The sequence below is a fragment of the Morone saxatilis genome, unplaced genomic scaffold (assembly GCF_004916995.1).
Source record: "Morone saxatilis isolate NCDOM2014 unplaced genomic scaffold, NCSU_SB_2.0 Contig5, whole genome shotgun sequence".
NCBI classification, from domain to species: domain Eukaryota; kingdom Metazoa; phylum Chordata; class Actinopteri; family Moronidae; genus Morone; species Morone saxatilis.
The window spans coordinates 16,296,857-16,318,597 of NW_023340095.1; the positions used below are offsets into that span (position 1 = coordinate 16,296,857).

Below are 21,741 nucleotides of genomic sequence, written 5' to 3' on the forward strand. Positions count from 1 at the left end.
ACTGTAAGTCAGTGGTTAAAACACACCTCACAGGGCTAATCACACAGATCCTTGCTAATTTATTCTCTTCAATCTGTGTCTCACTTATGTCATCACTGTCTTACTGTGTAATTGTAAAAATGATGTGCAAAGAAAATTGCTTAGATCAGATGCAATATATCAGCAAAAGAGACTTATTTTACAATACATGTGCTATCGCTGCCTTTTTGGCAGCCTTATTGCTGCTCTTTTGGTGCTTGACCAGCTTAGTTATCATAGCCAGCAGTGCCTGTCTGTAAGCTGTCAGTCTGTCAGTCGGTTGGCAGGTCCACCACTTTGGTTCAGGCCAAAATAACTCAACAGCTATTCAATGGATCGCCATGGAGTTTTGTACAGACACATTCATTGTTCCTCAGAGGATGAATGCTAATGACTTTTGTGATCCCCTGACATTTCCTCTAGTGCCACCAGCAGGTCATAGTTGTCACTTATGAAGGGAAATATTTACAACATTTACTACATGAATTTGACAAAATTTCATACAGACATTAATGGTTCCCAGACAATGAATCCCAAAGACTTTGATGATCCCCTCTAGCGCCACCATAAGGTTCACATTCAAGGTTTTAAGTGAAATGTCTCCAAAACCACTGAATTAATTGCCAGTAAATTAAGTACATTCATTTCCTCACAGGATTAATTGTAATAACTTTGGTGATCCCCTGACTTTTCATCCAGTGCCATCACCAGGCCAAAATTGTAATTTCTTTCTGCAAGCCTAATGACATTCCCATCAGCCTCAGCTGTGCATTGTGCTCATTAGAAAGTATTAGCATGCTAACATGCTAAACTAAGATGGTAGACATTGAAGAGATACCACTTGCTAATGTTAGCATTGTCATTGTGAGCATGTTAGTAGCTGACATTTGCACTGCGTCCCAAAACACCCTCACAAAACTGCTTTTGGGCTGTAGACTCTTCTAGTCTTGTTATCATGTAGCTTAGTTCCTCACTCAGCAATCTCTGTGTGGCTTTTTTGTTTGCAAATAAAGCCAAGGTTCAGTCGCTATCTAATCTAGTATGCAAGGTGGTGTGTTCTGTGTGTGAGCCCGGGCCTGTGTGGCACTGTGCTGTACTCGGCCTAAGCCCTTACTCTGCGTCATCCATCTCATCACACAGACGGGCCGACCTCAGATGACTTTGCAGACACACTCTGCAGTCTACCAGTCACGTGCAAATCTCTCCCTCTCTCCCTGTGGTGGCTTGCTCTACTTCTGATCACAGCACACATCTGTGCTTCTCCTGGCAATCTAAAATCTACGCCTAAGTGAGACAATCAAAGGTGGAGTGCCATCCATTAGCGACTACTGTAACCACCACCCCTGGCGACCACTGTAAATTCAGTTAACCTGGGACCATGTTAAATGTAAAGATCGTGTCACTGTTAATTGTGTTAGCCGCCTATTTGCAGCTTGACTAACAGCGCCATAAAAGCTGCTTTGATGTGAAAGAGTCTTGCCTCCACTACAACAACAACTCACAGCACACACACTCATGACCCCTTCCTTCCTAAACAACCATCCTCTTTTCTCTCTTGGACACTTATCCCTCTCTCTCCATCAGTCATGCTCCTCTCTGTGAGGTTCTGTAAATATCTGCCACAGACAGAGTAAAGTTCAGGAAAAGGTCAAAAGTGATAAATTCTGCACTGGCTCTGTCGAATGTGTATCACTGTAAAGCCAGAGTTTGAGAAGGCACCCAATGTCTCACCTCAGTGTATCCATGGTTTCATCAGCTGAGAAGACAGCAGCAACATGATCTGCCTTCATTTTATCAAGCATGTAAACCATTGCTGCAACCATTAAAACAGACCCTCTCAGCAATGATCCGTGGAAAAACATCAATTCTTTTTACTGTGGTCCTCTGGGCTCGCTGGAGCTGTGATGCATTGCACCACAGAGATGCTCGATTTACAGAAAGGAGACTAGGGGAGAATAAATGATATGCTGAAATTATGGCTACAGTTAAATCAATCAGCTCGAGAAGATCGGCATCCTCTGATTTTGTGAGCTCCCGTCACACAGCAGCGCTAATTTATGGGGTCACATTGGGGTCATGGCTGTAGCTGCGGTGATACACTGTAATCAAGCCAGGGTCCAGAGAGCCGAGGCCTGGGGAACATAAATCAACCACATGCCACTATATATTGCTGGGTGGTGAACTAACACGCACATGCCCTCTCTCTCTCTCTCCCTCACACACAGACAGCAGGACAAATAAGCTTTAACTCATTTATCCAGGTATCACTGTCATCAGGATGCACACATTCACACACAGATACAGAACAACCAGCTCTCTGCTAATTCCTCCCATTAACAGTGACATTTAAAGATATCTCCCCCAGTGCACAGCCGCCAGTGTAAAGTACCTTTTCATTAAGCTCTTATTGTATGGGCCTCAGGGGTGAGGAGGGGAGGTGCCTGGGAGTGTGTGTCTCCCTGTGTGTGTGTGTGTGTGTGTGTATGTGAGAGAGAGAGAGAGAGAAAGAGTCTGTGTGTGTGTGTGTTGTGTTTTGAGTAAGTGTGGAGATAAAGAGTGGAAGATTTGGAGGGGAGGCAGTGATATATTGTCAAGATTCACAGGTTGAAACTCTTGTCTTTAAATCACAAGGTTCCCTGAGCAATGGCTATTACACTGACTTACTACAGGGTCATATGACTGAATAGGGAGAGATATAGGAAGCCGGATACATATATCACTACGTGGACCTGTATGCTGGCCCTTTCTCTTAATCCCCCCCCCCTCTAGTCTCTTTTCACACAACTGCCTCTATGCAGCTATTTCTACCTGGAGTACTGGCTGTGTACAATTAAATATTACACATTTCGAAAATTGCATGTTGTCCTATAATAACCAGGTCATTAACTTTGATTTTTATAGCAGCCATGAATGGTAGCATTGGTCAGTGAGACCAGTATGTTCACAAAAGGTCTTGATTAGATGGATAATTGTTGAGCCTGTAGTGCCTACGAAGCAATGTGTTGGTGTTAGTAGACTTACTTGCCCCCAGCTGGGCAATTAGTCTTTATTTGTAGCACACTGCTTCAGGATCTGTTCAGGACATGGCCCACTGACACACACTGATGAATAAGTACTTTCCTCTCACACTTGCATCATATGAAGCACTACTTTCAAAGCGGTGATACCGTACAATAGTAAATTACAGTGTATGTGTGTGTGTGTGTGTACAACCCTTATTCTACTGCAGCGAAGGTACAGTAACATTCTTGTAGCGTGTATAAGCTTTTATTCCAGCGTGAATAAGCTTAAGTAATTCATTATCTAATTTAGATAAAGATCCATTTTGTAAGTGCTCTAAATTTGTGAACTTAAGACTCAGCTTCTATAATTTACACATCAGTTTATTAAAAGTCAAAAGCCAAAATCTAGAAGAAATTTGTTCACTCCTTCCTTTTAAACCTAGCTTTTTTGGTTATTCACATACCCATACAAACCCACACTCGCGTGCACAAACACACACACTTATTAAATGAGAAATGAAAGATGGCCTTTCCATCCCCACAGGATAAAACAGTAACCTTTCAACTGGACCACAACCCTGCCTGTTTCTACTGGCGACCAGAGTCTACATGTCCTCTGGTATCAGCTCAGTCAGGAGTGATCTCCCAAAACAACTCAAACAATCACTTATTACTGGTCTGACTGACCTTCAAAGTGACCAAGCTTTCTCTAAATAGAGTGAATTTGCTCTTTAAGTGGATGGCAGTTACCAACATGACCCTATATGCACTCAAATTCCTACAGTTTACCCCACCTTTAGAAACCTCTTGACTTCACTCAGACAATGTGGCTGCATTTTTCAAGGACAGTGGGTTCTACTTCTCTGCAGAGGCTGAGGTCTCCACAGGCTAAATTGAACACATTGTAATTACAGCATGCCCTTGATATTGCACTTTTTCAAATAGGGCTTGCTGCTGACACTATTTCATGGTTGCACCTCCTTCAAAAAGAAAATGTCCTTGACAGAGAAGCATGTTTTGGCACAAGGTAGCTGTTAATATATTACTGTAACTGAGAATAATAATGCAAACGATGACACTGATGATGATGATGATGATGATGATTACTTTGGTGGTGGCAGCTGAAGTGGTTATTGCCTCAGAGGAATACTCATGAAACATGTGTATTCACTTTCTCGCTAAAAGTTAGATGAGAAGATCAATAGCCCTTTAATGTGTAGCTGGAAACAGCAGGCCATTAGCTTAGCATAAAGGCTGGAGGGGGAAAGAGCTAGCCTGGAAAAGTTCAACAGTACGCCTCCACACACTTCTGAAGCTCACTAATTAACATGGTTTATCTTGATTATTTGTGGTTTTACAATTTCTTGTCGAAAAGTGGCTGGTTGCAGTGACTTTTGTCATCGCAGTGAGGTTACCAGGCAACCAGCAGGTGACTCCAGGAAGTCGCTATGCCCGGTCACTCTCCACTAAGAAATAGTTAAAGCACATAACTCCCCATTAAAAACACAACATGTCACTTTAACATTTCTGTATGTGAATGGATTAAACAACTGGGAGCTTTAGAGGTGCTGGTTGGCTCTTTTAACAGCTAAGCTAGCTGTTGTCCCCTCCTTCCAGTCCTAAGCTAGGCTAATGGCCACCTGGCTTTAGCTTCATACTTAATGCGCAATAATGGGAGTTGTATCGATCTTCTCATTTAATTCCTACCAAGAAAGCAAATTACTCATTCTCAGCAAGAAAGAAAATAACCGTAACTATGTGACAGCAAGATCAAAAACAAAGATTGTCAAAGTCAAACACTGGCATTTTTAGACGGACTGCATTAATAAACAATTTGATTTAGCAGCTCTGGCAAGTGATGTTACCACTGTGGAGGTTGTTCAAGTCTCTGAAGAGCCAAAGAAAGCCTTCTTGGGAAGTCATCTTTTCATCTTTATTTTTGGCACAATGGCCAAATGTGCTAATTATCTATCTCCACCATCAGAGGAGGTTGGGCAAAGACCGGGAGATTAATGATTGCTTAGATAAGATCATTCACACTCTAAAGATGCTGCAGATATGACAGGAGCATTTTAGGGAAAATGGTGACCACTCTTCATTAATGTCCTGCTTATCATGGTGAGTATATCAAACATAGCAAGGAATATGATCAGAAGTGGCTACAAGTCCTACGTGGTTTAGTTCATCATTACACAAAACCCAGCACCTTCAAATCCAATGCACAGAAACCATGTCCAGTCAACATATAATTACCCTCTGTGTTGCTGTTTATTAACTCACTCAGTGGCTTTGGCTCTTTCTTTAACCTAACCCTTTACCACTCCCTGCACTTTAACAAGACAGGTCCCAAATTCACACAGTACGCACCCACATAGACACATGTTCGCACAAACCTACAGTATATCTGCAGGTTAATTAGAGTGACAGATATCATCATAGGTGTGACAGGAGGTTTATTTGCAAAGGAAATGTAGCCTTTATTAAACATCTGCTTCTTCCCCACAGGAGGCCTCCTAATTGCTGCCTGAGACATACAGCAGTTTCCACCCAATTTATTCCTGGCAGGCATAGGGTATGGGGTACTCTTTGCTGCACGTCCACGATGCAAGGTAGGCCTGCCTATCTCACTTAGCTGATTAGGCCATCACTGTACAATGTACAATCTCATTAAACCATGTTGATTGGCACTAAAATAGAGCCATAGGAGCTACAGCAGCTCTCACCTTGTTAATTATAAATTAGCTTGCAAGCAAAAAAAGCCAGTGTAATGTTGTGCTGCGCTGACAGGTAACTTGTGGCTGTATTGACCCCCTCCTCTGCAATGTGTTTAAAATGAAGAGTTGCCATTATGTAGCTGTCCCTCTCTGACTCAAAGCAATGCTGTCTCCAAGGTGACAACACATTTACATTGTAGCCATGGACACCACATCTATCACCTTGTGCATGGCATTCAGTGACTTGCAAATCAAAGAGGCACCACTCTTGATGATGTCCGACGAGCTCAACGACATCTTTCACAAACCCAGCAAAAATGCTATAGTAGCAACTCTTACACATGAAGGGATTAAGTCACAGCAGCCAGTCATAAAAGATGCTGACTGACAGAAAAATCAATAGCGTATCAATAGCTTGGCCACTGGGTGCATGCCATGAGGTGAATTATAAGTATGTCCCTTGGCCTGATGATATGATATTCCCAGCCAGGTCATCACAGTCACTCCTTGTCCTGTTGCAGCTCTGACTTTGTATTATTGAGCTCCGGCCCTCCAGCTGTTTGGAGTGTTATATATCAAGTAATTGAGTCGTGGGAATACGAGAGCAGAGACACAGAGTGTGTCACTATAAGTGTGTATGAGAGTTTGAGTGTGTGTATGTAATAGATGTTTTGACTGACATGTCAAAGGTAATTGAGTCGTATAGGGGAGAGTGAACTTGCCAGCTGTCAGTCTCTTATAAACTGAATCCATCAGAATGCAGCACTCTCTATAACCTAAAGAGACAAGTGTGTGTGTGTGTGTTGTTGTGTGTGTGTTGTGTGTGTGTGTGTGTGGTGTCAGTTACATTTTGCGCGAGTCACTGTCCACTATGATGTTTAGTGTTATGGTGGTAGCTTTCTCTGCTTTATTTATTTTTTACAACAGAGTCCAAATAATGAATGGAACGTGTACATAATCTTAAGGTCAATCTGTTTTCTCCAATTTAGTTCAAAGAAACAATTTTCCTTTTAAAGGCCTTTTTCGAACATGGATTCTTACATTAAATGGAGTTCTGTGAGTGTTTTACCAACAAAAAACATTAAAAAGACTCAACATCTGCACTGCCCTACAATATCAAAAGAAGAAAACTGAGAAAAATGACCTCCTAGTTTTTGTGTTGTCCATTTTAATGAATTGTTGCAGAATACTGGAAATGTGGCTTTTTTTTTTTGTTTTCTACAAAGAAATCTCTTGACCTTTGACACTTTTTTTGGAAGTTAAGGTAGTCTGCATTTGAATTGTCTGCATAATAATACGGTGTCCTGCCAAGTCAAAAGGCATTAACATACATTTAATAACTCACTTGGTTAACTGATCACTATATAAAATCAGTATATGTATATATATAATAATGAAATCTACATAGAGTCATCAAAACACAGTTAGGCTAACAGTCTGGTTGTGTTTGTCAAGTAGTTAGCCTGAGCTAACTAACAAGTACATTTAGTAGATTGCCAATTTATCTATAGCTTTCTTGTAGTCTAACATAATCTCTCTCACCTTGATTTTGGTGTATTACCTCAACAGCTGGACCTCTAGTTCTTAAAAACTAGCTGTAACACCATTCGCTTTAAAACTTTCTTCAAGCTACCCCGTGTGTGTAAGTGTATGTGTGTCTGTGTCAAAAATGCTTAGATGAATATCAAATCCTACAGTTTCCCAGGTAAACTGTCTGCATGCTAACCATAAAATCATCTGCACATTTCTGATAAGATAACAATTTGTCCACCTACCTACTTTACATGGGCAGTTATCACATAGTATACAATGGTCCCATCATTTCATACGTGTGATCACATCAACAATCACCTCCTCCAAAGTAGTGCATAACAAACCTCTCAATTATAGCCAGTGTTAGCACTTCTGCCCCAACAATAATTAATGTTTTCATACGCCAATTATATTTTAGGTTCATACTGACTTAATTTTGGTAGCCTGTTTTATCTAACAGAATAGAGGCATGCTCCATCTAGGGTTTTGATGCTGACTTCGACACCACAGAGTCAAATGAACTTCAAGGACAGAGCTGAACGGCCAACAGCTGTGCTAGTCTACACATAATCTGTCTGTCTCCTCCAAGGTCACACTGAGTATGAGCAAGATGTTAAATACAGCAATACCAATAAGCTACCTCGGAAGAGAGGAAAAATATCAACATATAATATTCTAATGTGTATTTAACAAGCCTTTTGCTTTATATTCGGCATGTGATGTTTGTATTTTCTGTTTCGTTTGAGAGATAATCATAAAGTGATTACCCGTACGAGCACATACAGTCACAGTCGGCTCAAATCCTTACTCATCCCACCTTTGTTCGTTGTTTTGACCTCAGATGCCCTGAGATGATTGTTGTGTGCACGTTGACACAAGGCTTTCTGCCTTTGCTGTTCTTTCATCAAGGGACATTTCATTCAAGGACATTTCTCTCAGTACTACCTGTCAGCAGCCCAGTGTGTTACAGCTGTCACATCTACAATTTCACCCACTTTTGTAAGCTGAGATGTGTCAACTCTGACTCCACCAACAGTTAAAAAGCATGTTTTTTATAGCCTGCTGTTGAGATCACAGCAGCAGGCTGACATAACTAATTTATACTTTATATGAGGATCATGATTTAGGAAATGGATGGATAACAACAGTCTTTACCTCTGAGACCCTCTATTCCAGGAACAGGGCTTTGTAGAGGTCAGTGCTGATTCTTGTAGGCCTAAATCAACATCAAAAACACAACAGGAAAAAAAAAAGTCCTGTTTTGGCTATATGTCATGCATGAGTAATAGCTACAGTTCCCTATCTGTTTGTACATTATAACATAGCGCTGTTGATTATTCATGAAGCACCCCAGTGACTTTAATTTAAATACATTTTCTGTTAACATACAATCAACCTTCACTTTGTGAATTGTCTTGATTATATTCTTTCTGAGAGCAGCACCTGGTGGGCAAAAATGAAATAGCACATGCAATGGTGATTGCTCAACTTTAGATCAGACCACTATTTTTAATACCCAGTGTGTTGTGTTGTGTATGACACGACTTTATATGATTCACATGAGATATTGGTAGTGGTTCTCTGTCTGTTTCAGTATTTCAACACATTGCATGACCTGCATGTGTGGACCAAACATTTTTAACAAAACTACAGAAATAATTTAGACGGTTGAGACACATTGGATTTTATATTTTGAATGACAATTATCATGGAGAAGGAAACATTTAAAATATTGTATTGAAGTTATATATAGGATGAGATAAGATTTTGTGGCATTTCAACTCCCTCACTTCACCTTCCTTGAAGGAGAAACAACGGCGGTGGCCACAAAATGTGCGCAAAACATGAACTCCCCCATCTAGAGCCAGTGTTTGGTTTGTCCCTTCTGGGCTACTGTAGAAATATGGCTGTTTAACATGGCCGCCTTATATAAACAGCTCATTCTAAGGTTACATAATCTATCTATCTATCTATCTATATAGAGATGATTATACACTAATGAAAACATACCTATGCATATTATATTCCACTTCTGCCAATAGACTGTATCGATAAAAGAAAATAAAAGCCAGGTGCACCCAGTAATCTCTGCACTGTAAGACATTGCAACTCAGTTTAAAGATTTAGTATCTGAAATAATGGCAGTACATTCAATTGACATTTAACAGTTCTAACTTCTGGGTTCAGGAAATAAGCAGAATATATTTACATTCAATTCAAAATAGAGTGCGGTGCACTTCACACAATAGGAAAGCAGTTCAATTTAATTCAGTATGCTTTGTTGGAGAAAGAAATATTAATAATATATAAAGAAATGTTAGAAAAATAAACTCCAGAAGATGGCAGTAAATCCACACTGCCAGCTTTCCCTTTAAACGTCGAAGAAGATAGGTTTGTTTTCACCGCGGAACCTTGCATCTTGTGCTGACTCCAACACGGAACTCACGACGGTTACACCAGAAATGCTAACCAGCTGTGTGGCTAGCCTCGTAGCTAGCCTCGCCGGTTCGTGCTGACACTTTCTCACCTTGCGTCCTCAACACTTCACTCCCATTGTTCATTTAACGAGTCAGCCGCTGACCACACAGCTGTGTGACAGTGACTGCGCTGCCACGGTGCTCCTGTCTTTAATTCCACACCGCCGAGCCGCTTACAATGAGAGGAGGGTGAGTATGTGGCTAGTTGCAACCCGTGGAGGAGACAGCGTTAGGCGGCTAAGTGGAAACGCTATTACGTTGCTAACAGCACTAGCAGCACTGGCAGCAAACGATAGCCTGATAGTTAGCATGCCTGTTTTTTGGAGCTAAGTTAACTCGCGGGTATTCGTATTTTATGGTGTGCCACCTTCAAAGCGTGGTGCATCGCCGTCTCTGGGGTTGGCAGCTCGTTTAGACAGTCCACAAATAGATTACCTGGTGACAGCTAGCAGCCGGAAACCCTCAACGCTGCTTATCGTTAGCTGGCTAACGCTAACTGTCACCGGTACTCTCGGTGTTAGACGGGGTTAGTTGTGTGCTTTCCACCGGGTTGACAGCAGCTGTCACAATGTCCCCCCTGTGGGTGGGGTCAGGACACGGTTCAGTCTTGTAATATGTGTATCCTCAGTTTGGTCCCAGCAGCAGTGTACGCGGATTTAACGTATTCCCCTCAGTGGCGTTGTGGTTGTGGTGCTGGAGAGCCCCACCACTGCATCTGTAGGCTACCTGTCTGTTTCACACCGGACTGGGCAAGCTATGGTTTCAGTCCAGTAGGATAAGATGAAAAGTATGCTCTGCTGGGGTCTTTAAGGACCCTCGCAACAGACAAGTGATTGTTGGGGCTGATGGCTGTTCCTCTTGTGGCTGCCAGTAGGCGGCTGTTCCCTGCTGTTTTCTCCGGACACAGGATTGAAATGGACTGAGCTGTTCCCAGTGAGCTGTGACAGAATGGGTAGCACAAATGACTTTTTGGCTATGAGGGTGTTAATCAGTTTATAGTTGTTAGGGGTATAAGGGCCTTTGTGTAAGGCAGTCGGCTTTAAAGGAACATATTTGACCTCAGTATAAAATGTATTTATACCGCTTAATTTAATGCTTTTATTGTCAACTCCTGAAGTTAGCCTCACGCTAACCACTAACCTTGCATCGGTTTAGATATCTATAACATTTTCAGTGTCTCTGAGTGACTCTGTGAAAAGAATGTGCAGACATGTTGTTGGTGTTACCAAAGATATGCACTCAGAAGTATTAAACGAGCTTTAATGAATGTAAATGTAAAATGTTAAGTAATAAAAGTAAGTACTTGTAGCACTTACATGTCCATATATACCTAATGTAATGTAATGTACTGCCAGTGACTCCTTAAATAGAATTTATATAACATACAGAAATGGCAGACTGTTCCTGAGCTAACTCCCCCTGAAAATACCAGACACGTAACAGTTGTTTTTGCTGTTATTGAATCATTGGACACTCAGATTGTTAGATCCATTTAGCAGTTTGTAACCATCACTTTGAGCTCTGGTAACGTATCATAGGTACTGATGCTGGACAGATGTTCTGTATCTAATGTATTTCTTCATATTTTGAGTGTTTGTTACACCATTTCTTTATAGATACTGTAAAACTCGTCTTGCTCATGTGCATTTATGTTCAACCACTTTCCCTTCTCTCCCTTGTTCTCGTCTTTTTGCCCTCTCTGTATTTACAGAGTGTGTGTCGTGTGACTCAGCTCTTGTGTAGCCATGGAGAAGCCGTGGAGGCTGTGGGGGGCAGTGGAGCGTTGTACCCTGACGGTGGCGTCCTGGTCCTGGGGTGCTTGTCGAGTCTCCCTTTTGGCCCTCATCCTCACCTTCCACCTGTACGGAGGATTCTTTCTCCTAGCTCTTATCCTCGCCTCTGTAGCGGGCATCCTCTACAAATTTCAGGACGTGCTCCTCTACTTCCCCGACCAGCCCTCCTCCTCTCGCCTCTACGTTCCCATGCCAACAGGAATCCCACACGAGAACGTGTACATTCGTACCAAGGACGGTGTGAAGCTTAACCTCATCCTGCTTCGCTACACGGGAGGGGACACGCCTCCAGGAGTCGCCCCTGGCAACCAAAGCAGCCCCGCATCCTCTGCTCCGCCTACCATCCTTTATTTCCACGGCAATGCTGGTAACATTGGTCACAGGGTGCCAAACGCTCTGCTGATGCTGGTCAATCTGAAAGCCAACGTGGTGCTGGTGGACTACCGCGGCTACGGAAAGAGTGAGGGGGAGCCCAGTGAGGACGGGCTGTACCTGGATGCCGAGGCCACACTGGACTATGTCATGACCCGTCCTGATCTGGATAAAACAAAGGTGGTGCTATTTGGCCGCTCACTGGGGGGCGCCGTGGCCGTGCGCTTGGCGTCAGTCAACCCTCACCGCGTAGCAGCCATTATGGTTGAAAACACCTTCCTCAGCATCCCCCACATGGCAGCGACACTCTTCTCCTTCTTGCCCATGCGCCTGCTGCCCCTGTGGTGCTATAGGAATCAGTTCCTGTCCTATCGGCAGGTGGTGCTGTGCCGCATGCCCTCACTGTTTGTGTCCGGTCTGTCGGACCAGCTCATCCCGCCAGTCATGATGAAACAACTGTATGAGCTGTCCCCTGCGCGGACTAAACGCCTGGCTATCTTTCCAGAGGGCACACACAACGACACGTGGCAGTGTCAGGGCTACTTCGCTGCTTTGGAGCAGTTCATGAAAGACCTGCTGAAGAGCCACGCCCATGAGGAGAGCGCTCAGCCCTCAGCTAGTGTCACCATTATCTGAAAAATAAAAATAAAAAAAGACTGTTGATCACAGGTTAATGGCTGGAGGAAGTGAAGGCTGTCACGGAAATTGACGGGATGGACCTTTGGAAAGAATGTAAATTTTTTTTTATGCTTTTGTCTGGGTTCCTACTTTATTTCACTCTTTTTACCTTTCTGTAAATGTAACATTTGTTAAGATGATTTAACTATTTCAAGGATTTGAGAGAGGGTAACAAAGCCCTCGTGGTTTCTTTTTGTGTTGCAGCTATGAATGCATGTATTTATGACCTTTTCATGAATGAAGCCAGAGCATACATGCCCACACTGCAAGACATGTCACAACCACAAAAGAATTTGCTGGAGTGGGTCTACTGAAATGAATTAAAATCACTGAAACAATCTTTCATCAATCGTATAATGACCATATTAGGACCGACAATATTTCAGTGAAACTGATGACTACTGGAATTAAAATTACACTTCTACTAATAAACAAAATGAGACACAGATAATATGTAGGCCTATATTGTGTGTGTGTGTGTGTGTCTATATATATATATATATATATATAGACACACATCTTAGTTAATCCATTGCACTTTTTTTGTTACTTACCCAAGTGTTGAGTTATGTAGGCTAACATCTTCTGAGCAATACTTTGAGTGGCATAAGGATGTTTTGCTTTAGTCTTTTGTGTTTCTCTCCCGTTTTGGTCAGGAACATTAATAGTTAGACTCCTTGCAGCAGCTTGGCATGAAATGACATTGTAGTGATCAGTATTTATATATACCCTTGAAAAAGTTTGTCTGGCACAATAGCATAAAAAAACTATTCGTTTAATTAATTAATTATATTCAGCCACAAAAAGTGTTGGCTGAGATAAAATGTTTTACTTCCGCCTATCAAAAATAAGTTCTTATTTCCTGTCAAACTACTTCTGTTTCAGTGCGACTGGGATACGCCGCTGTTGCTGTGCTCTGTTCAAACACAGCTAGCACACAGCATAAGCTTTCCTCTTAAATGAGCTCAAGTTGCTGTTGAGAAAATGTGCGCCTGTAGTTTGGTAAGCAGCATTTGCTCTGTGTGTGGTTTGTTATTAGGGGATCAGATTCAGATTTCTTCAAGTCTTAGTCCAGCACTATAATGCATGCCCATATGTACAGTGCAAGAGTTATTGGTGTCTGTAATGCTCCTGTCCTTACTGACTGTGAAGAGATGCGTTTGTAATGTAAATCCAGGGGAAGAGCTGAGGGACAAAATACACTGGGGTCTCTTTATGTAAAAATGTATTCCAAAGTTGAGCAGAAACTAATTTGAGTTTGAGCAGTATGACTTCAAGCGAATCAAATGTAAGGTATTTTCCAAATATTTAGAACATTTCCTTTTTACCTTACTAATCCTCCACTCACATCAACAAATTCCACAAGAGACATTTAGTGTGAAAAAGACTCACACCATTTCTTAATGGCCAGTACAGACAGGAGGAATTATTACAGCAATGACTCTCTCTACATACCTTTAATATGGGCCTGTGAGAACAGTATGGTATTAAGAAAGACAAACCTGTCCTTTAAGAACCAAAAATAAAGTGTGAGCATTTGTAATCAAATGTTGTGGTTATTTGTAAGCTATCATCATCAGCGTCACAATTGTTAATTCTCGGTTCTCGTCTCACCCCATGCTTATGTGGCAAGATGGCTTTACTCACTTGGAGGGCTTTTAATGAGCTGATTAACCTTTCCTGCATGTCTTCCAGGGGGTGGAGCAGAGCTTGACAACACTGTTATCTGCTCTTGCTTTCCAAATGCAGCATGCTGCACTGCAGTGGTATCAAAGCCATTTGAATACAGATCTCCTTAGCCATATTTGATACTGTTTGTAAACAGTATGATAAACAAAATTTAACAAACATCAGAAGACCAAATTTGTTTGTGTCATGTGATAACAACTTGAAAAACGGTCTAGAGGCTTCTATGAATGTAAATTGTGGTTGTAAGTTAACAAGTGTGCTTTATAAGAACTAATGTAGAAATAGTCTTTTCTCCCTTTTGTGTGACTTTTTGCCACCAGTGGCACAGAACAGTTTCTGACATTTTTGTATTATATCAAATCCATAAGCTGAGTTGGATGAATTCAATTATATGGTTTTTATCCTATCATATGTTGGTAGAGCACATTGTACAATTAAACCATGTGACTATACACTCATTTAGTTCAATATGCTTTGTTTTACACACTTCTGCTATACTTCTGCGCCATCTCTTCATTCAAAAAATGACATGTAGAAACTTCTCATCATTCATGTGATTTTATTGTTTTGGTGGCTGGCCTAAAATTAATAACTAGAATACTGGCTTTTTAATCCAAGCTGTTATTACTGTTGATGATAAAGAAGTGGAATACAATTGAATGTCTGTTCTTTTTTTTTCTATGAAGAAAATCATTTGCCAGGTATTGTGCACATGCACTATGGGACATATTATATGTGTCCATATGATTGTGAATAGGGTGGGATGAATGCTGATGAAGGTGTTGGCATAATTTTGGAATTTGCATTTGCAAGCTGGCATGTGATTACTGTAATGAACCTGCACAGTGTTGAAATGATTTGTGTACATCTACTGTGACTTGCAGTGACTCCACGTTGAAGAAACACTGATGGGATATCTGAACAGTCAGATGTCTGAATTATTCATCTTTATCTTTAGTATGAAGCAGTCAGTTTGAGGGATTTTCCATTTAGAATAATGTTTCTTTTCTATTTCAAACAAATGTTGACAACTTCTTTTGTAAGCACACATTTTCACTTTCTATTTTCTGTACTGTAACATGCAATAAATTGATACATTAAAATTGCTTTTCTCGTTTGATTTTGTTGTTATAAACAAGATTTTTTAATGTAACTGCTTCCAAATTGAATTTATGTCACTTCACTTTTTACATTCTCGGAATACGTTTGTTTGTTTTGCTGTTATGTTGCTGTAATTTTTGCACTTCCTTCTTTCAGTACATGTTGGCTCCTCTAGCTGTCAAATTCAAATGTACTGATGTCATTAATTATATCTATTTCTCCTTCTTAGTCTGACACCTCTCCCCTATTTTCATTGTCACCTCATCTAACTGCCAATGCTGTTTTTTCTGTTTCCGCTCTGCAGCGCAGGCTGTTTGCTAGAATGTGGTAAAGCTGAGATGTGTTTTTATCATTTTTGAGGGAGGAAGATGAAGAGAAAAAGGAGAGAGATTTGTCAGGGCCACTGGTCAGGCAGGAAGCTGTGAGTGTGGTTAGCTGAGCGGAACAGTAGAGAGGAAGCGGTGTTGCCCTTTTTTGTACTGTATTTGTTCTGCGTAGTCCCTCAGACTGAACTGGAACTGGCTACTGGACGGACAAAAGCGAGAGTTAAAGAAACCAGGAGCACATTTAGACAGGAATTAAGATAAAGCTGAAGAGAAAACATTGATGACAGACGCAAACATCCACCCACCCAGCACAAGTCAGCAGCATAGTTGAGGCGTGAGACGAGTCATGCTGTGAGCTCTCTGGGCATTGCCTGGCTCCCACGATGGCAGTTTTGGCAGGTGTGGAAGCTGGGACTGGACAAAGGGCAGGTGAAGGGAGGCTGTCCTGGCCAGTTTTCCTGCTGACCCTAGCAGCTATCACCTCCTCCTCTCTTTCAGCGTTGTCCCTGTACCAACTGTTGGCTCTCAGAGCTGAGGTGGAGGGACTCAAATCTGAGGTCTGTCGCAGGAGAGAAGAGGGACGAGAGGCCAAGCATGGAGACCAGGTGAGAGACTACTTACTAGCTGTTAACAGCAAACACCCCATGAAACAAGCATTTTACCAGCTTGTATTGTTTTTCTTAGGACTTTATTGTGTCTGTTCAGACTGGTAATATCAGTAGCAGGAGAAGCAGCCAAGAGCCCCTTCACCAACCTGGGTCTCAACATGGTTTCACCCTAATGAGGAGGAAAAGATCTGGAACAGAGACATTAGGTAAGACACGGCAGGCTGCACCTGAGTTCAACAGTTCAGTTCACGTTTGCCTGCAGTGGTTAAACAAATGCATCAGTTCACTTGCAGAAAGGCTGAGTATTATATAGAGTGACAGATTATGATATCCCCTACACCATTTTCAAGTCAAATTTATTTATATAGCTTAAAATCACAAAATTTCTCTTTACAATCCGTACACACCTTCTATCCTTAGACCCTTTTTCCGAGCACATTGTCCACTTTAAAAACAGAGCAATAAGGGTGAATCACTCACCAGTTTTGGTGGTAACATGAAAAACAAGATGCACAGTTAACTAATGTTGTGAATATGCTCGCTATCAGGTCGAGCTATTTAACAATCCCTAGGCTGCAATGATTACAGTAGTCTTCTGCCGAGTGAGTCAGTGGATTTTCACCCTAAAAGGACAAAGGCAAAGAGCAGAAGGAAAAAAGAAAGAAAGCTGTGGTATAAGCTATGTGCAATGAAACTTATGAAACTACTGACCAGTTGTAACATGTCTAACATTCTCCTTTCTTCTGCAACAGTTTCTCAACCTTGCCTGCAGTTGTTGGCAAACCGTAGCAGGAAAACCTTCAGCAAAGGTACAGTATCTCTGGCCTGGGCTATGATTCTGAAATAGATTTTAATTTTTAATTATTTACATTTCACCATTTTATATTCATTTTTTCTTTGGATTTTGCAACATTACATTAAATATGCCCATCGTTATAGTAGTGAAAATATATTTTACACTAAAATGTATAGAAACCCCAACCAGCAACTCCTGTAACTGATTCAAAAGAGACTTGGGGACAGCACTGTTGGGATGCATGTTTAGCTTTAGGTGCTTTGACATGTTTTCTAATATATTCTTATTTATTGAATCAGAATATTCATCAGAGCTGTGCACAGGTATCCCCTGGCAGTCTGGGCTGAGGAGAGGCACTGCCCTGGAGGTAGACGGAGACACCATGTTAGTCAGAGAGGAGGGCTTCTACTTTGTGTACAGTCAGGTTGGTCTGTTTGCTGTCGTTTCAAAGTTTTTTCGCAAGGGGGCGCTGTTAGTCTGTTTACCAATAACCGGATTTCACATAGGAGGGGAGCACGTCTACATACAAAGCCGAAAAAAAAGGGTGTGCTCAATGTAGGCATGCACTTGGTTAACAGACCTTGAAGAAAGGTCAAATAAAGAAGAGCAAATGCAAATGATGCATGCATTATAAATGAAGTAGCAAATGCTTTACCACCCACTTGACTGTTAAAACAAATGCCTGCGCCGTATCTCATAGATTTATCCCAGTTTATCTGCTCAGGTCTACTACATGGACAGCACCTTTGCAATGGGTCACGTGGTGATCCGGAGGAAGAGGAACGTGGTGGGGAATGAGTATCCCAACCCGGTCCTGTTCCGCTGCGTCCAGAATATGAACCCCGTCACCCCTTTCAACACCTGTTACACAGGAGGTGAGTCCGTGTTATTGGTTATTGTCCAGCTATGTTCACCCTTTTTATAACAGCTGTTATGGAAGGTCAACCAGCCTGTGTTTTGTGTCTGTGGAAGGGCTGCATATGCATATTAGTAGATGGGTATGGGTGATAGCGGTGTGTGGCAAGAAAAAAGGAAAATGAAGGTCTGAAGTATACATTTCCATTTCCTCAGGTATTGTGAAGCTGGAGGCCGGGGACCACGTGGAGCTGCTGATCCCTCGCTCCAGTGCCAACGTGTCCCTGGAGGGAGACTCCACCTTCCTGGGTGGCATTAAACTGGCTTAAAGTGCGTCACCTCACTTTGGACCGGAGGTACGCTTTTGTGGAACGAACTGTGCAACAAGGCAGAGTTATGGTGATCTTGTCTGAAGTAGACACTTCTGTACCAGCTGAATGTGTTGACTTGTTCAGCCTGAGGGAACATGAAGGGGACTGTGAGTTGATGGCATGATCTTTGCTCTTAAGAATACATACATGCACCTTATAGCTGCAGCTGTATTATACTCATTTCAAGCACACAATATTGTAAAAACTGTATGCTTGTCTGAAACAAATGCTTTTTCTTCAAATGATCACAAGCACATGGCAAGGTCTGACTTGTGGGAGATGTGTAAAATCGTTCTTCTACTGTTTAGATCAATAGTCTTTCCTCCTGTAGCAGCAGCAGTTCTTCTCGTATGCTTTAATATTTTAGATATTTGAACATCATCGGTCTGATTGATCATCTGAATGCCGTGATTTAATTCTAGTTCACATGTACTATATGTTTGATTGAAAATTCAAGATGCAATAAAGTGGCAGTTGCACAAGAGATGACATCATCTGGAATCCGGGTGGAGGTTGTTGTTCCTTTATTGGCCACAAGAAGGAAAGATGTCAGTGTGGCAGAACATCCTGCCAGGCAGTGGAGAGAAAGATCGAGCTACAGTAAGGTTGAGCAGGAACAGAAGAAATCTGTTAGAAGTGCCTATTTTTAGAGTGAGGCAAAACTGAACAGGCAGATGATGTCTGCGCATTCAAAGCAGCTGCTGCTGAATGAATTTGTATTACCTGAGCACCCTGAAGGAAACAGTGAAATATCCTCAATGGATGATTCTTTACTTTATATCGTGTTAAGCCGGAGGCAGAGGAGTTACACCTGGGGAACATTTTGGCCTATAGATGACCTTTTATCTATATATTAACTTTTTCTTGACTTTATACACATTTTCATGACCGATCGTTCTGTGTATACATATATATATACACACGTACATATACTATGTTGTGTCCTAATGAACCTCCATAATAGTCAAAGTAAAATATATAGTCGGACTGGGTGATAATTTGATCTTTAATCATTTTTAGTGCAATTGTATTGTGGTCTTTATAGTAAGTTTTTATTGTATGAAACTCTGAAAAGCTACAAATTGCATTGCATTTACCTGATGAAAAGCATAATAGGACACAGTTAACTGCACTTAAAATCAGTTTGATTATTTCACATGACAGCATAAATTTGACAGAACAAAAAGTTAACATTGATCTCAAACATATCACCAGTCTCTAGTATACAATACACTTTACACAAACACAAATTAATGAAAGGCTGCTATCTGCTATTAGGGATTTTTACAGATGTTTGTTTTTTACTCAGCTGTTGGCTAATAAAGCTTAGTTAAGTTGACTGTTGCCTAGACTTAGAAGAGACTTCTATTTGTACTTGTTAAGCTTACTTGTTTTTGCTTTTGTTTTTGAATTAGTACAGCAACAGATTTTGAAATCACTGGCTTGTACTAATCTGTGTTATGAACAATTTGGAGCAAAATCTGAAATTGTTTTTTTTTTTTTTTTTTGACAATTATGCAAATGTGAAACATTTACATCTGGGGCCAGATGCCCTCTAGAGGTTTGGAGCAAAATGCCCAAGGGACATCCTCCCCCACTTCAATATTTTTCAACATTTGTTGATAAAACACACAGATCAACTCATTCTTTGATAATGCTACTAGCTTAAAGCAAAGCTAAAAGGCTACACATGGCTATAGTTAATATTTAGATGATTAATGAAGAAATAAGCATAATTTAGTCATAGCCTTAAAATGTAGAAGTGGTGACATAATAATAAAAAAATAAATATTGGTTCTGGCCTAAACCCTTTAAAACTAAACCACATTAAATTAAACCAAAATTAACTTGCCCTTTTGAAAAGATTTTACTCAGTTACTCAACGCCCTCCATATTGACCCAGATAGGGTGTGACCTTTTGATATTTTTCAAACAGGTATTTTCTAAGTTGTTCATTTTGATATTGCTTTGGGGTTCTCCCCTACTTACCACACTGTCCCATCTGTTTCTCCCTCTATGTGTAATTCACACACACACACACATACACACACACACATACACACACACAGGCCTTCTGTCCGTTGGGGCAAAGAGTTAGACAAAGCCCAGTGGGTGGTCACTTCTTCATTCGGCATTTTGCCCTTGGAGTCATGGCTCCATTTGACAAGAAGAGAGAGACCGAAAAGAGGGGGAGGGAGGAAGAAAGTCTAAAATAGAAGGCTGAGAGAAAAAGATTTCAAATGAACTTAATGGATAGGAGTAGCCACTAGTAGAAAAAGCCAACGGAAGAGTAGAGAGAGGCTGTGAGGCTAAAACAGATAGAGAGAGCAGGCCAGGCCCAGGGTACTGCCGCCATGGAAGTCTGAGAAGCTCTTTGATGATCTGGTAAACAGAGCAGACGGCTGTACAAACACCGATCGAGAAAAAGAAGACGAAGGTGGGGGAGGAGGGTATGAGAGAAGAGGGGAGCATAGACCTCTCCTATAAATGTGTCAGGCATGATGCTCCCCCTCCCTCTGGGCCAGAAATGTCTTTGTGTGGTGCCATGGTGACGGCTGGTGTGTTGGCGGAAGCTGATGTCATTGTGGGCTCGGCTCTCAAAAGAGAAACCAGCATCTGACCGGAGAATCAGGAAATGAGACCTGCTGTGTACACATGCTGGCACTGTGTGTAGTTCACACACTCACACACATGTTGCAGCTACACAGAATGGTATTCACACAAAAAGCAGACAGATATACATCACATATACACGGTAAAAAGGGACAAAATAAAAGACGTCATACTTACAATGATGAGTTTTTTTATCGCATAGTTTTAATACCATTTGAATTTGGATATTGAACATATTTTTAAATACAACTGTTTTTAGCTGGAGCTGACCAAAAACAATTCATAAAAGCTGAATGGTTGTCACAATAATATCCTAAACATCTGTTTAAGGATCAATGTGTAGGATTTAGTGACATCTAGTGGTGTAGTTTAAAATTGTAACTAACTGAACACCACTGGCATCTGTTTTTGATGACCTGGTAATGGGAATAGACTGTGAAGTAACTATGGTGTCAGCTGTGTCTACAGCCAGTGTTTGGTTTGTCTGTTCTGGGCTACTGTAACATGGCGGTTCAACGTGGAAGACTCCATGGAAGGTGACCTGCGGCATCTGTGGATAAAAACAGCTCATTTAAAGGTAACAATAACACAAAGATTCCTTTATTCAGGTTATTACACACTAATGAAAACATACCTATGAATATACACCGATCAGCCATAACATTATGCCCACCTGGGCCTCATGGTGGTCAGAATGATGTGCAGTTCCATAAGCAACAAACTGTGATGCACTGTGTGTTCTGGCACCTTTCTATCAGAACCAGCATTAACTGTTTGAGCAGTTTGAGCTACAGT

At 41.4% G+C, this 21,741-nt stretch overlaps 2 protein-coding genes across 4 annotated transcripts; both read left to right on the forward strand.

Moving 5' to 3' along the window:
* Positions 1-9,652: 9,652 nt before the first annotated feature.
* On the forward strand, positions 9,653-14,130 carry abhd13 (abhydrolase domain containing 13). The gene is made up of 2 exons (XM_035676681.1): positions 9,653-9,933; positions 11,456-14,130. Exon 2 carries the CDS (start codon positions 11,490-11,492, stop codon positions 12,543-12,545), a length of 1,056 nt encoding a protein of 351 aa, XP_035532574.1. The 5' UTR covers positions 9,653-9,933; positions 11,456-11,489; the 3' UTR covers positions 12,546-14,130.
* Positions 14,131-15,671: 1,541 nt separating this feature from the next.
* Positions 15,672-18,839, forward strand: tnfsf13b (TNF superfamily member 13b). 3 transcript variants are annotated; one of them, XM_035677331.1, is made up of 6 exons: positions 15,672-16,308; positions 16,388-16,517; positions 17,064-17,120; positions 17,431-17,531; positions 17,832-17,982; positions 18,179-18,839. In XM_035677331.1, exons 1-6 carry the CDS (start codon positions 16,087-16,089, stop codon positions 18,289-18,291), a joined length of 774 nt encoding a protein of 257 aa, XP_035533224.1. In that variant the 5' UTR covers positions 15,672-16,086; the 3' UTR covers positions 18,292-18,839. The 3 variants fall into 3 exon arrangements, with proteins under 3 accessions (XP_035533224.1, XP_035533222.1, XP_035533223.1); XM_035677329.1 differs by having other exon boundaries at positions 15,677-16,308; positions 17,407-17,531; XM_035677330.1 differs by having other exon boundaries at positions 15,679-16,308; positions 16,409-16,517; positions 17,407-17,531.
* Positions 18,840-21,741: the final 2,902 nt, after the last annotated feature.